Genomic DNA, 15,921 nt, shown 5'->3' on the forward strand with positions numbered 1-15,921 from the left:
TGCTGATACTGAGTGCAATCCATGTGTCCCTCAACTTTGACAAGATTCCGAGTCCCTGCACTAGCCACACAGCCCCACAGCATGATGGAACCACCACCATATTTTACTGTAGGTAGCAGGTGTTTTTCTTGGAATGCTGTGTTATTTTTCCTCCATGCACAACGCCCCTTGTTTTGCCCAAATAACTAAATTTTATTTTGATCAGGCCACAGCACCTTGTACCAAAATGAAGCTGGCTTGTTCAAATGTGCTTTAGCATACCTTAAGTGGCTCTGTTTGTGCTGTGGGCAGAGAAAAGGCTTCCTCTGCATACAGCATCTCCTTGGGTAAAGTGCGCCGAAGGGTTGAACGATGCACAGTGACTCCATCTGCAGCAAGATGATGTTGTAGGTCTTTAGTGCTGGTCTGTGGGTCGACTCTGACTGTTCTCACCATTCGTCACTTCTGTTTATCCGAGATTCTTCTTGGTCAGCCACATCGAGCCTTAAAGTGAACCTCCAGACTAAAAATCGACTCAGCAGCACTGAAAAGTCTTTGTGTTTCTTTAACAGTTTCACAGCATCAGAACTTTGTTTCTCTTATACAAACCTCATTTTTAGCTGCACAGAAGAAAACTGCCCGGGCTTTTTTCCCCTGATGCTGTGCAAAGCATGATGGGATTTCTGATTTTGTTGTTCTCTTTCTGCTGTTTTGGTGCAATTTTTTTTTTTTACATTTTGAATTTGACATTTGAAGCCTAGCGTGTGCAGCTGGGAGGGGTTATCAGGACACAGGATAGTTGGAACTGTGTCTCCTGCTCCTTGTCACCTCCTTTCAACCAAAAAGATGGCTGCCCCCATGACAAAGATGGCAGCCCCCATGAATCACAAACATTTGCCTGTTCTTTTAAAACAGGGTGGGTCAGAGATGATATTACCTCTCTATTCTAATTCACATAACTAATGTAACTTGATGACAGTATGTTTGTTTAGGCCGAAGTTCCCCTTTAACTTGAACTGAACCTGTGGTCTTCCATTTCCTCAATATGTTCCTAACTGTGGAAACAGACAGCTGAAATCTCTGAGACAGCTTTCTGTATCCTTCCCCTAGACCACGATGGTGAACAATCTTTATCTTCAGGTTATTTGAGAGTTGTTTTGAGACCCCCATGCTGCTACTCTTCAGAGGAAATTGAAAGAGGAAGGAAGCTTACAATTGACCCCCTTAAATACTCTTTCTTATAAATGGATTCATCTGTGTATGTAGGCCAGGAGTCACTGAGCATACCAAGCCAATTTGAGTTCCAATAATTAGTTCTAAAGGTTTTGGAATCAATAAAATGACAACAGTTCCCAAGTTTATGCACCTGCCTAATTTTATTGAAACAATTATTGCGCACTTTCTGTAAATGCAATAAACTTAATTTCACTTCTCAAATATCGCTGTAGCATATGTGGTCAGTAGAAGAGCCAGGCACCTCTTCTACTGACCACATATGCTATTGCTCCGTTGTTATTGCCTGATGAAGCGGGATCAAACCTGCGAAACGCGTTGCATATTTGGAGTTCATAAATAAAATATATTGACTGTCTTTACTACAGTCGTTGTGTGTCTACTTGGAGGAGGTAAGTCCACCACTACCTCCTCTATTTACCAAGAATTTGGTTTTTAAGCTCATTTAGCTTCCTTTTATCCTTTTGGCGCCTCTGTTCTCCTGCATAATAGTTACATAGTTATTTTGGTTGAAAAAAGACATACGTCCATCGAGTTCAACCAGTATAAAGTACAACACCAGCCAGCTCCCTCACATATCCCTGTTGATCCAGAGGAAGGCGAAAAAACCCTTACAAGGCATGGTCCAATTAGCCCCTAAAGGGAAAAATTCCTTCCCGACTCCAGATGGCAATCAGATAGAATCCCTGGATCAACATCATTAGGCATAACCTAGTAATTGTAGCCATGGATGTCTTTCAATGCAAGGAAAGCATCTAAGCCCCCTTTAAATGCAGGTATAGAGTTTGCCATAACGACTTCCTGTGGCAATGCATTCCACATCTTAATCACTCTTACTGTAAAGAACCCTTTCCTAAATAAATGGCTAAAACGTTTTTCCTCCATGCGCAGATCATGTCCTCTAGTCCTTTGAGAAGGCCTAGGGACAAAAAGCTCATCCGCCAAGCTATTATATTGCCCTCTGATGTATTTATACATGTTAATTAGAAGCTGAAGCTGCAAATGATCAAAATCCAAAGGCCAGTTTTCTGTACTAATACTTCTCGACCTTTCCTCTGTCTTTAACACTGTTGATCATTCTCTGCTTCTCCAGACCCTCTCATCACTGGGTGTCAAAGGCCTGACACATTCTTGGAATTTCTCCTATCTGAACATTCTTTCCCTGTCTCCTACTCTAATACTAGCTCCTCTCCACACCCCCTGTCTGTTGGTGTACCACAAGGCTCCATCCTTGGACCTTTTCTCTTCTTCTATACTCAGTGTTCCGTTTTAGTAGGAGGTCTTTTCGGTTTCTTTTACCCCCAGTGGCGTAGCTAAGGAGCTATGGGCCCCGGTGCAAGTTTTACATGGGGCCCCCCAAGCACTCTATACATTACAAGTGATACGGGGCACCAAAACCTGGCAAGGACAACCCCAGTGTCAGAGTTGCAAGAAGGGGATGGGGAGCAGTGTGTTAAGGATTACTACTATTCCAAGCATCTATAGAAGTGATTATTACCAGTACAGGACCAACAGAGAGCTAATACTGTGATAGAGGGTTGACCCTTCGGGTCCCCTCTGGCCCAAGGGCCCCGATGCGGTGGCTACTTCTGCACCTCCTATTGCTACGCCACTGTTTACCCCCTTATACTTTCCTAGTGGTTCTGGATCACCATGAGCTATATGGGTATTCTGTTGGCACAGAGCGGACGTAGGTTAGCACATCTTCAGGTTGGTCCATCTTCTCTCTGAGGTCAAAACAGAAGTGAGAAGGTCTATCTACCATTATGCTGGTTCTATAAAAATATTGTTTTTGTTGAGAGAAAAACATACAAACACCACAGAAGAGAAGTGTAAGAATATAGCAATAATGAGAACATTTGCTCTTTCTTCTTTGTTGCTTCTTGACTTGCTTGTATTGTTTGCATATTTTAAGGTGCAGCTGCATCAGTGGATGACAGGAAGAATAAGAAAAGCCAAGCCCAGATGTCTCCAGCTGAGCAGGAAGAGAGGATTGGCACTCTGGAATATCTCATTACCCAGAACCATGAAAAGTGGGACATAGCTCAGAAGGTTACTGAGCAGTCATTAAACAATTCACAAGATCTAATACTAATAGTCTCAAACGTTACTGCACTATACAAACAAATAGAAGGTAAGTGTAAATTTAGTCATAGATTACAGGCCCATACATGTAATTATATGAAACTTCTTAAATGTAATTGTAATAACAGTTATTATATGGTGCAATTAAATGACAGCTATCTTGAAAAATCATAAAATATAAAATACATATGTATAAGATTTGAGTAAAATGCACTATGAATTATGTTTTTCCTATGTAGCCATCAATTACAGTTGGTTCTAGAGATGCTTTGCACTAGTCCATCTCCTCATGGGGGATTCTTATTATTTCCTTAAATCTTTTCAAAATCACTTCCTGCAAAGTACCAATACAAAGATGCTGGCAACGCTGTCTCCTCACGTGCCACTATTCTGCCACCTAGAGTGTACCACTGCCACCCATGGTCTCTTGAAAATAAAGGAATTTCTGTAACTCCCCCATGCGAAGATGGCCTTGTCCAAAATCTGTTAGATCTGTCATATTTGTACTACCTACTCAGTGGCATAGCAATAGGGGTCACAGAGGTAGCAACCGCATCGGGCCCTTGGATCAGAGGGGCCCTCCCTCAAGCACAATATTAGCTCTCTATTGGCCCTGTGTTGGTAATAATCACTTCTATAGATGCTTTAAATAGCAGCAGAGGCGGGATAAGGTCCTTCAGCACCCAAGGCTGAGACAGCAAAGTGCGCCCCTCCATTCCTCCCACCCCAGCCATCACACACTGATTGCTATTAGACTAATAGGTGCCCCAGGGCCCCCAACCTCCCCAACACCTTAATCTCTAGTTATCCGGCTTGCAGTCACTGTCATGTATCCCCTTTTCTTATTTCTTTCTGCTTCAAACACAATTGGGAATGACAGCTGAATGAATTGTGCGCCCCCTTCTACATTGCGCCCTGAGGCTGGAGCCTCTCCAGCCTCTGCCTCGGCCCGGCCCTGAATAGCAGTAATCATTAACAAGCTGTTCCCCATCCCCTACTTGCACCTCTGACACTGTTGTTATGTATAGAGTGCTTGGGGGGCCCCATGTAAAACTTGCACCGGGGCCCGTAGCTTCTTAGCTACGCCACTTTTCCTAATGTAAGTGACAAGTACATGGGAACAAAATAATTTACAGTGCACTTCACGCTGTTACAAATGTACATCTTACACATATGTATTTTACATTTTATTTTTTTTCCCTAATAGTGGTCCTTTATTTTTTGAAAAGTGTTGCATTCAAGGCCTATGCTCTGTCCCCTGACCCTGAAAATTTCCTCCATAGTTTCTGAATGAGCAGGTCATCAGAATGTATCACATTATCTTATTTGCACATGTGTAACTGTGTGTACAAAACCATGTGACAGGATGTCTGAGAAAGAATCTCGGTGATGGAATTATACCAAACAATACAAGTCAGAAGAAACTGAACCAGTATCCTGCAGGTTGTTAGACTCTCCCATAATATTTGTATTTCTTAGAAGCAGAGACTGCAGTTTCCATTAACATTAATTTGCTTCATTATTTAGGGTTATTAACCTCCTAAAGATGGCCACTAACGGTCCAATTCCTAGCGAAAAATCATTCTAATGATCAGAAATTCTGATCGGAATGGTTGTGAATAATCTCTGTTGATGGGCACAATCGATTACAATTGATCATAAAAATGTCGTCCGATTGGAATTTCTTGTTGGTTGTGATAGATAGGAAGCAAAGATTTGTTAGTTGATAATGTAGTGAACGATTTTTTGTTCCGATCAGAATTGTCTGATCACTCTAATGATTTCTTGATAGAAATTGGATGGTTAGTGGGCACCTTTAGCGTTATGCTTCTATCCTGAGTTTAGCATCTAAAAGCAGACTTACAGTATAGGCAGCCAGAGACCCCCCCCCCATCCCCATAGTAGGTAAGCAGACAAGCCCAGCCTCTGTTGCTAGTTAGTTTCCCCCAAAGCCCCCCATGCGCGCTGTGAGACCCCAAAATTTATAGCCGCGCTGTGTTTACCTTTCTAATGTCAGTCTCCGCTCTCCCCCGCCTCCTCAATCGCTCCGGTCCCCACCCGCGTCCCTTCCCTCCAATCAGCAGCGAGGGAAGGGACGTGGGCGGGGACCGGAGCGATTCAGGAGGCGGGGTAGAGCGGAGACTGTCATTAGAAAGGTAAACACAGCCCGCTGCGACACGCTTTGTGTCGGCAGCGCAACTGTGATTTATGGGGTCTCACAGCGCGCGGGGGGGGGGGCTTTGGGGGAAACTAAATAGCAACAGAGGCTGGGCTCTATAGGCAGAACCAGCCTCTGTATGGGTATTGCTTTGTCAGATCCTGCCTCGGGTTCTCTTTAAAGTAAACCTGAGATGAATCATTAAAAAATATTTATACATAACTGGGGCTTCCTCCAGCCCCATCCGCACCGATCCCTCCCACGCCGTCTTCCTTCACCTCCTCGTAGAAGCCTCGTAAGTCTGGCCAGTGGGAGCGCACCGTGCTAGCACCGCCTGGCCCTTTGCGCTCACCCTGCCGTGCTTCCAGCCACACTGTGCATGTGCTGACTGACCCCCAACTGGCCAAACTTACAGGGCTTCTACCGGGACCACGAGAAGGCGGAGGAAGACGGCGTAGGATCAGTTGGTGCCGAGGGGGCTGGAGGGAGCCCCAGGTATGTATAAATCTTTTTCAACGATTCATCTCTGGTACACTTTAAAGATCTTTGCAAAATATAGTAAGCCCAGACCACCTGACTGATGCCAAATTCAAACACCAACACTATTATTCATATCATTGGTAAGATCTACACATCATTGAAATTCGCTTGCTGTGCTTTCTTAGTAAGTTACTGAGTCCCTTTCTTTCTTTTCCATTTTAATTTGATATGTGACGCTGTGTAATGAGGGGCAGTGATGTCTGCACGGGTGAAGAGTGTGGCACATAAATGTGGTGCCGACATGCAATCGGGTAATTAAGATAACTGAACTGGATTTGACTTTGGTTTTTATCTGGCAGAGCTAAGCACCAGATCTCAGCGGACGTTGCAGCAGTCAATAGAAAGCACAAGTGAATTGGTGGAGAAAGGGGTGTCCGGAGTTTACACAAAACTTGGGACCTTATTGAAGAGCTTGAACCAGGTTGTCGACAAGCAGACAAGTAAGTTGCTGTCCTGTCCAGCTCTGAATTCACAGGAGGAAAAAACAAATAACAGATTTTTAAGTATTCAGCTAAAGCTTTGAAAGGACACCTGAATGAGAGGGATATGGAGGCTTTTATATCTATTTCCTATTAAACAATACGAGTTGCCTGGCAGTCCTGCAGATCTTTCATGCATCAGGAGTGTTTGAATTACAGACCTACAAAGCATACGGCAAATTCATTCACACTTCAGTCAGAGCACCTGATCTGCTGCATGCTTGTTCAGGGGCTGTGGCTAAAAGTATTAGAGGCAGAGGATCAGCAGGACAGCCAGGCAATGTGCATTGGACAAAAGGAAATAAATATGGCAGCCTCCACATCCCTATCACTTCAGATGTGCTTTAGAGCAAAGAAAGGATGAGGTGAAAAACGGGAACAGTAAATTCGGGCGCCTGAGGCTAGTGGACAAATCGGGCGCCGCCATTCACTCCTATAATAAATATCGTTTAATGGGCGCCCGATAGGAAAAAAGGGCGCCGGAGAAAAATAACGTTTTAAAAGCGGCGCCCGGAGACTTAATGTTTTATTACTGTTTCTCATGATTACACATTATTTAATGATTTATACATTTTTAAATTTTATTTTTAAACGAAAAACAGTACAATATTTTTTTAATACATTATTTTTAAACGAAAAACAGTACATTTTTTTAACATTATTTTTAAACGAAAAAACTAACAGGGGGGTCTTAGGTTTAGGCACTAACAGGGGGGTCTAGGGGTTAGGGGTAGGTACAGGGAGGGTTACTTAGGCACCAACAGGGGGGGGTCTTAGGTTTAGGCATCAACAGGGGGGTCTAGGGGTTAGGGGTAGGTACAGGGAGGGTTACTTAGAAAAAAAAAATTTTAAACGTTATTATACGTTTCACTATTTAAACGAAAGATTAACGTTTTTACAATTGCCGATTTAATGCACATTATTTAATGATTTATAACTTTATAAAACATTAATTTTAAACGAAATCCCGTACAATACATTTTTAAACGTTATCCATGCTTATCGTTAAAAACCCGGCGCCCTTTTTTCCCAGCGCCCCTTTTTAACGTACGCGTGAAAAACACCTTGTGAAAAAAAACACAGAGACAACAGGAGCCCAATAGCACAATATGTAACTAGTATCCTGGAATGTGTAATAGAAAGAAATACACTCACAAAGGTGGGTTGCAGCATAGGGCAACCAATCATAGGAAACGGGTGGAGAAATGAAACCCGTCTCCACTCGGCACCCCACGTATGGCTGGATGAGTGCAGTTGCACTCTTGAAAAAAAGAAATTGGTTCCGGGGTGGCAGAGCAAATGTGGTCTAATAGCCCCCCTTCCCCAAGAGAGCTCCAAGCTTTTAGCTACACAAACCCTGGCACTTGGCCTGAAAAAGTGGGCTTGCACCCACAAAACGCATTGCCTGTGCTATCTCACTAATATTATATATGCAATAGTTTGGATGTTTGTTACTCAATCACTGAATAGATTTGAATGAAATTTGGCACACATAGTACATTACCTGGAATATCATATAGGATACTTTGTATCCCCATAACCAAAAAGTGGGCGGAGACAAATACAAATTTCACTGGGAAAATATAAACAGCCACCATTCTTACACTGTTAATGGTAGGGCTCTCAAACTTTGCACAGTTGGTCGTTGGGTGACTGGGATTAATATTCAGAAAAGTGGGTGGAGCCTACACAAGCCAATTAAAATTCACCTATTGATTTTAAAGGGGAATATTTCATTGCTGCTATTCTTGCACTATTAAGGCCTGAGCCCACTAACACTGTTGTGTTTGCTTCTGTCCGCTTTTCAGCATCTGTAACATTGATGTGTTGCTGAGAAGCGAACACAACTGCGTCACTGGGCTCAGGCCTTTAATGGCACAAGCCTGAAACCTGGTACAGTTGGTCATTGGGTGACTGGGGTTAGAATTCAGAAAAGGGGGTGGAGCCACAAACAGCCAATCAGATACCCGGGCAACACCGGTCCATCAGCTAGTCAATAATAAAAAAGCAAATTTACCCTACTTTTCTTGTGTCATTTGAAAGGTAAGCCACCTCTATGTTTCTATTTTATTTGATTTTAACATAATTTTATTATCATTGGGTGCCTCTTCATCCTTGTTGTCTTTTATAAAAGCGAAAATGCTCGGGATATATTTACAGCCATTTCGAGAGAAGGAAAGGGGATCTCTGTGGTACACAAAATACATGTATAGGGCAATATTCAGCAGAGAGAGAGAAGAGATTTGAGGAATAAAGTGGGGTTTACAGGAGCAAGACAGAGCTATAAGCTCAACTACCGAGCGTCATGTTAAATGTTGGGAATGTGGAGAAGATGGAAATTTTGTTTATGTTCCTCATAAATACAAAAGTGTGAGAAGCTTCTCGTTTTTCAACTCCAGGCCAAACTATAGTATTTGGCACACTAAATACACCTTATGCTTACTTTGAATTGAGAAAACTGGAAATGGGTATGAAATGATTATCCATGTCAAATGCAACCAGTGAAAGACTAGATGGTTTCCTATACCAGCTCCGCCCTGGCTATACAATATATAAAATACAATACAATAACATTTGTAAAGAGCTTTTCTCCCAAAGGACTCAAAGTGCATAGGTATGTCTTAGATCAATACAGGGATGCAGGCTGGACTGTGTTACAGAGGAGACAGTCAGGTGTTCGTAGTTAAACAGGTGGCTTTTCAGTTTGGACTTAAAGGCTTCCAGTAGTGGAGATGTCCTGATTGGATGTGGCAGGGAGTTCCAAAGTGTGGGGGCAGCATGACAGAAGGCTCTGTCTCCAAAGGTCTTGAGGGGGACTCGGGGGGTGACCAAGTTATTAGATCCTTTTGATCTAAGATTGTGGGGGGTGTGATGCAGTTGCAACAAGTCCTTCAGGTATGCAGGGCCCAAATTGTGCAAGGATTGGAATGTCAAGAAGCCGATCTTAAACAGAATTTTACATTTTATTGGTAGCCAGTGGAGTGAGCAAAGGGTTGGTTTTAGTGTATGTGGCAATAGTGGAGTTGGCTTGTTAACAGCCTGGTAGCGGCATTCCGTACTAATTGCAGGTGATGCGGGTCTTTGTTTGGAAGGCCTGGATAGAGAACATGTACTTTATGGCTTCACCTGTGGCTGATGATAGGACAGGGGGAGGAGTCTGGACAGTTCCCAGACTGCTGATATATATATATACACATACATACAGTACAGACCAAAGGTTTGGACACACCTTCTCATTCAAGGAGTTTTCTTTATTTTCATGACTATGAACATTGTAGATTCACACTGAAGACATCCAAACCATGAATTAACACATGTGGAAGTATAGCACATAACCAAAAAGTGTGAAACAACAGAAAAATATGTCATATTCTAGGTTCTTCAAAGTAGCCACCTTTTGCTTTGATTACTGCTTTGCACACTCTTGGCATTCTCTTGATGAGCTCCAAGTGGTAGTCACCTGAAATGGTTTTCACTTCACAGGTGTGTCCTGTCAGGTTTAATAAGTGGGATTTCTTGCCTTATAAATGGGGTTGGGACCATCAGTTGCATTGTGGAGAAGTCAGGTGGATACACAGCTGATAGTCCTACTGAATAGACTGTTAGAATGTGTATTATGGCAAGAAAAAAGCAGCTAAGTAAAGAAAAACGAGTGGCCATCATTACTTTAAGAAATGAAGGTCAGTCAGTCCGAAAAATTGGGAAAACTTGAAAAGTGTCTCCAAGTGCAGTCTCAAAAACCATCAAACGCTACAAAGAAAATCAGAAATCGCAGGTTAACAGCAGCTCAGATTAGAGACCAGGTCAATGCCACACAGAGTTCTAGCAGCAGACACATCTCTAGAACAACTGTTAAGAGGAGACTGTGCAAATCAGGCCTTCAAGGTAGAATATCTGCTAGGAAACCACTGCTAAGGACAGGCAACAAGCAGAAGAGACTTGCTTGGGCTAAAGAACACAAGGAATAAACATTAGACCAGTGGAAATCTGTGCTTTGGTCTGATGAGTCCAAATGTGAGATTTTTGGTTCCAACCACCGTGTCTTTGTGCGACGCAGAAAAGGTGAATGGATGGTCTCTACGTGCCTGGTTCCCACCGTGAAGCATGGAGGAGGAGGTGTGATGGTGTGGGGGTGCTTTGCTGGTGACACTGTTGGGGATTTATTCAAAATTGAAGGCATACTGAACCAGCATGGCTACCACAGCATATTGCAGCGGCATGCTATTCCATCCGGTTTGCGTTTAGTTGGACCATCATTGACAATGACCCCAAACACACCTCCAGGCTGTTAAGGGCTATTTTACCAGGAAGGAGAGTGATGGGGTGCTGCACCAGATGACCTGGCCTCCACAGTCACCAGACCTGAACCCAATTGAGATGGTTTGGGGTGAGCTGGACCGCGGAGTGAAGGCAAAGGGGCCAATAAGTGCTAAGCATGTCTGGGAACGCCTTCAAGACTGTTGGAAGACCATTTCAGGTGACTACCTCTTGAAGCTCATCAAGGGAATGCCAAGAGTGTGCAAAGCAGTAATCAATGCAAAATGTGGCTACTTTGAAGAACCTAGAATATGACATATTTTCAGTTGTTTCACACTTTTTGGTCATGTCCTATACTTCCACATGTGTTAATTCACAGTTTGGATGCCTTCAGTGTGAATCTACAATGTTCATAGTCATGAAAATAAAGAAAACTCTTTGAATGAGAAGGTGTGTCCAAACTTTTGGTCTGTACTGTATATATATATATATATATATATATATATATATATATATATACATATATATAATTTGTGGGATATGAAAAGGCATTCTAACATAACTCAAGACTATGCCTTGTAGAAACATTGTTTTTACACAGAAAAATACTGAAGACAGTGGCATTCACACAGGAAGTCAGTTTTGCAAACACATCTGCTCCTCCTCTCGATTTGGTGGAAAACCACCAGAACCTGTCTCTGCAGGCGTGCGGCGGGGCTGGGTCCTGACAGTGTGCATTTCCTGTGGTTTGGAAGGACAGCATTGTGTTGCTTTCCATGTAAGTTACTGTGATGCCTTCTGTTTGGTAATTTGCTTCTTCTGTTCCTCTTCAGCACTCAGTGAATCTATCTCAGAGGTTGAAGATGACCTCCAGAGTGTGAAGGATGTTATGGAGACTGACAGGACGAAAGTGGCGGATGTACGCAATACAGTAAAGGGACTACAGGAGAGAATGCAAAGCCTGGAAGGTAATAAGGAGGTTTTAGCATTGTACTTCCTGCAATGTATAACATGAAAGCAGCTTTGAGTGAGAGGAATATGGAAGCTGAGTTGACTTTCTTCACACAAGAATTGCTATCTGCCCGGCTGTTGTACTGATCCTCTGATACTTTCTGAACCATTGGCTAAGAACCAGCATGTGGATCATGATGATGTGACCCAATTGGCTGCATGCTTGTTCCTGGTAAGACACCGCTGAAGACACCAGACCGGCATGACAGCCAGGCAAATGATCAAAATCAGAATCTGTTTATTTCACCAAGCATGACTGAGTCATGCCCAGAATTGGATTTGGCACAATACATAGCTCAAGAAGAAGAGATAGATAGATAGATAAATAGATAGATAGACAGACAGAAAGGATAGATAGATAGATAGATAGATAGATAGATAGATAGATAGATAGATAGATAGATAGATAGATAGATAGATAGATAGATAGATAGGTGCACAAGCATGCAAAAGTTATCAAACAGAGGAACATCAGGGCAACAGTTTACATTGTACGTTGTACACAACAGTTCCTCCTGTAGTTCTATCTATATACAGTATCAGTCTGACATAGAGATGGACGATCAGTTAGCCCTGTGGTTTGATTGATTGATTTACCGTGTCACAGCCCAGGCTGTGGCACGTTGGGGGTAAGAGCTCTGATGGGAGTATGTAGAGGGGGTTAAAGAGGCTGAAAGTCGAGGGGAAGAATGAGTTCATGTGTCTATCAGTCTTTGGGCTGGATTCATAAAAGGTTTATAACACAGTTACAACGCCTAAAATATTTGCACATGCAAACTAGGGTGCTAAGTAGTTTGCACGGGCAAATCTGTTACTGATCGTGCGTTAAGTTGGTGTGCGCAAAACGTTGCCACGGTGCGCACGAAACGTCGCACCATCCACGTGCAAAATAGCTTATCAGGCTATTTTTTTACGCGGACGAAGCGCCGTTTTGCACGCACCAACTTATGGCGCACAATGCTAAACTCTGCGTGCGCAAACTTTTGCGCACATATTAGCACGTGCAAAGGCACTTTGCACGTGCTAAGGGGCTTTTCACTGGCGTGCTAACACTTAGCACCCTTTTGTGAATCAAACCCCTTGTGGAGATGGCCCGAAGCCGCCGGCCCAATGGAAGCAGACTGAAGTAGCGGTTGCCTGGGCGGTGATATACTTGAAAAAAGGGCAGGTATTAGTGGAAATTTCAAGAGTTAGTTTCTTGTTCCTTCCACAGGGGTCTCTGAACCTTCATAACCCCCTCATACTCACCTGTACCCCCGGCAAAGGATGACATAAGGTGGGTTTGTCCAGCTGAGGTACTGATGTTTAAAGTGGCCTTATCTCCTTGCGTGTCTTCTGGTAGAGGTGTGGCATGTACAGTCTTTCACCCTCTTTGCCACTGTTGGCATTGAGATGGGGGCATTATGACAGAGGTGGGTGCAATTCACATGACTGGAGTAGGGTGTTTTGTGACCTCCAAATGTATGGATGAGGTGAGTGGAGGGCATGGCACATGAGTCTGTCGGGGGGAGAGAGATAGTTTGCACGGGCAAATCTGTTACTGATCGTGCGTTAAGTTGGTGTGCGCAAAACGCTGCCACGGTGCGCACGAAACATCGCACCATCCACGTGAAAAATAGCTTATCAGGCTATTTTTTTTCCCGGACGATGCGCCGTTTTGCACGCACCAACTTATGGCGCACAATGCTAAGCTCTGCGTGCGCAAACTTTTGCGCACATATTAGCACATGCAAAGACACTTTGCACGTGCTAGGGGGCTTTTCACTGGCGTGCTAACACTTAGCACCCTTTTGTGAATCAAACCCCTCCTGTGTAGTCTGCTCCTCAATCTCTTTCTCCTCTCCTGCGTCCTGTTGGTCCATTGTGATCAATGGAATTCTCCGTTCTCCATTTTGAAAATGACCATTACCCCATAACAGCTTCCGGGTCAGCACGCTGTTACACTGTAATATCACCCACTTGAGCCATAGGGAAACATAATGTAATGATCTAAGGTCGATTTCCACAGTCAGCGCACAACAAGTGCGCTGAAGCAGATGGGAATCCCCACAGTCACAGAAGCAGAGTACCCAGTATATGCAAATGCATTCATAGAGGGGAATTTCCAACCAGCAGGTGGAGCTGTGGAGTACAGAGGAACAAGACCTCTGTACAACCACAGATGCCAGATAGAAATTGTATGAAGTGAAGTAGCACTGAGCAATATAAACAAGGTAGTAAATAGAAAGCAAGAACAGAGACAGACTGTATGAATGTCTACCAATCTAGTCGCCACCCGGTGACAGTAGACACACAACAACCGAACAGACCAGAATGAGAAAGCCAATCGCAAGAGTGGCGATTGCTATCAGAAACACAAGGCAGAGCAAAGACTGAGCAAGAAATGAGTAAAGGAAAACACAGTAGATAACTACAATCCGAACGCCAAGGAAAATAACAAAGGAACTAGCTAAATGCGGTCACCACTCGTTATGCGCAATAGTGACAAGCCGTTAATGGCACGATCACCGCACGTTAAGCGCAACAGTGACAAGCGTACCAACCCTGACTAACAAATGAACACGGAAAACAAAGACAAACAGATAGCGGGAACGCTTGCTAATCGGTTGCCTAACACCAGACAACAGCAAGCGTTCGTTCCAGACAAAACAGACTAATGGAGTAACTGGTAGCAACCACTGCCAAGGTTATACTCCAAGGACTCAGGCCAGAAGGATCCACTGCCTCTACCGCTAGGGCGAATGCGATCCATACAAGACAAGACAGGACTAGGCAGTACAGATAATACAAAAAACTGACTGCACTAGTAGGCGTGCAAAATGCACTCCCCAAGAATTAACTACATTAAGATTGTAACGATTGTGGAATTCTCTCCGTGATCAGCGCACAGGATGTGCGCTGACACTGCGGAAATCCTCCACAAGCGTATAATTTGAGGGAACCCAGCAAAAGGTGCAACGCACCTGTAGAGGGAAATTCCTGTCAGCAGATGGAGCTGTGGAGTGCAGAGGAACAGATCCTGTGCCCTACCACAGACGCCAGACAGGAATTGTACGAAGGGAAGAAACGCAGGACAAGATAGCCCTGAAAGAGAGAGATCAAAGTGACAGAGGGTATGTGTGTTCACCAATCTAGCCGCCACCCTGCGACGACGGACACACAACAAAGGAAACCGAGTGAGAACGCAATCGCCTGAGAAGCGATTGCGAATGAGATTGAGCAAAGGGACAGATTGTATGTGTGTGCACCAAACTAGTCGGCAACCCGCGACGGTGCATACACAAAAGCAGATATGAAGTAGGAGCGCAATCGCGAGAGAGGCGATTGCCAGAGGTGACACAAGGCTAAAGCAAGACAGGGCATGAGAGTAGCAAAGGCACAGCAAATCATACAATGAGAAGATAAGGAAAATAACAAACGCTAACTAAACGCGAACACCGCACTCATTCGCAACAGTGCACGCGTTTATGTTTTGCAATTTTTCACATCCAGTTATTTATTTATTTATTTTTGTTTACGTTTTTATGCAAATTTTCCCATTCTATTTTTTCAAGCATACCAATGAAGCTAATTAACTTGAAATTATATATAGTTAACTTCACATATGCATGCAAATTTCCACATTTGGAATATGAAAATTAGAACATTTGACTATTGACTTGCATTGTACAACAACAAAAAAAAAAAAACATAAATGTAGGCCGTTTTTTCTGTCAAAAATTCAAATGCTAATTTGCAAAAATGGAAATTGCACACAAATTCTGTCATGTGTGAGGCCACAGAGGGCGCATGCAGATATATACTCCTGTGGACTTTACTACTTCACTATGAAGTTTATATTACGCTGTGATAATGGTAGTGCCCTTGCATATGCAGCGTCTCTTATATGGATATTTATCAACTGGGGGTCATGGGCAGCACGGTGGCATAGTGTTCAGCGCTCTCGCCTTGCAGCTCGGGGTCCCTGGTTTGAATCCCAGCCAGGTCAGCATCTGCAAGGATTTTGTATGTTCTCCCTGTGTCTGCGTTGGTTTCCTCCGGGCACTCCGGTTTCTTCCCACATCCCAAAAATATACAGATAAGTTAATTGGCTTCCTTCTAAAATTGGCCCTGGCCCCTGAACTATGATACATACACCACACGATACATACATAGAGATAGGACTATGGCAGGGATTAG

The 15,921-nt window shown here is 43.6% G+C and overlaps 1 protein-coding gene across 1 annotated transcript in view; it reads left to right on the plus strand.

Annotated features, from left to right (window-relative positions):
* Positions 1-15,921, plus strand: part of LOC137542475 (polyamine-modulated factor 1-binding protein 1-like) — a 52,110-nt gene that overhangs the window by 24,782 nt on the left and 11,407 nt on the right. The window contains exons 5-7 of the mRNA XM_068264415.1: positions 3,128-3,346; positions 6,295-6,435; positions 11,565-11,699. Of these exons, the coding sequence (XP_068120516.1) occupies positions 3,128-3,346; positions 6,295-6,435; positions 11,565-11,699 (495 nt within the window). The remainder of the gene's footprint in view (positions 1-3,127; positions 3,347-6,294; positions 6,436-11,564; positions 11,700-15,921) is intronic.

This window comes from Hyperolius riggenbachi, chromosome 2 (genome assembly GCF_040937935.1).
Source record: "Hyperolius riggenbachi isolate aHypRig1 chromosome 2, aHypRig1.pri, whole genome shotgun sequence".
Taxonomy (NCBI): domain Eukaryota; kingdom Metazoa; phylum Chordata; class Amphibia; order Anura; family Hyperoliidae; genus Hyperolius; species Hyperolius riggenbachi.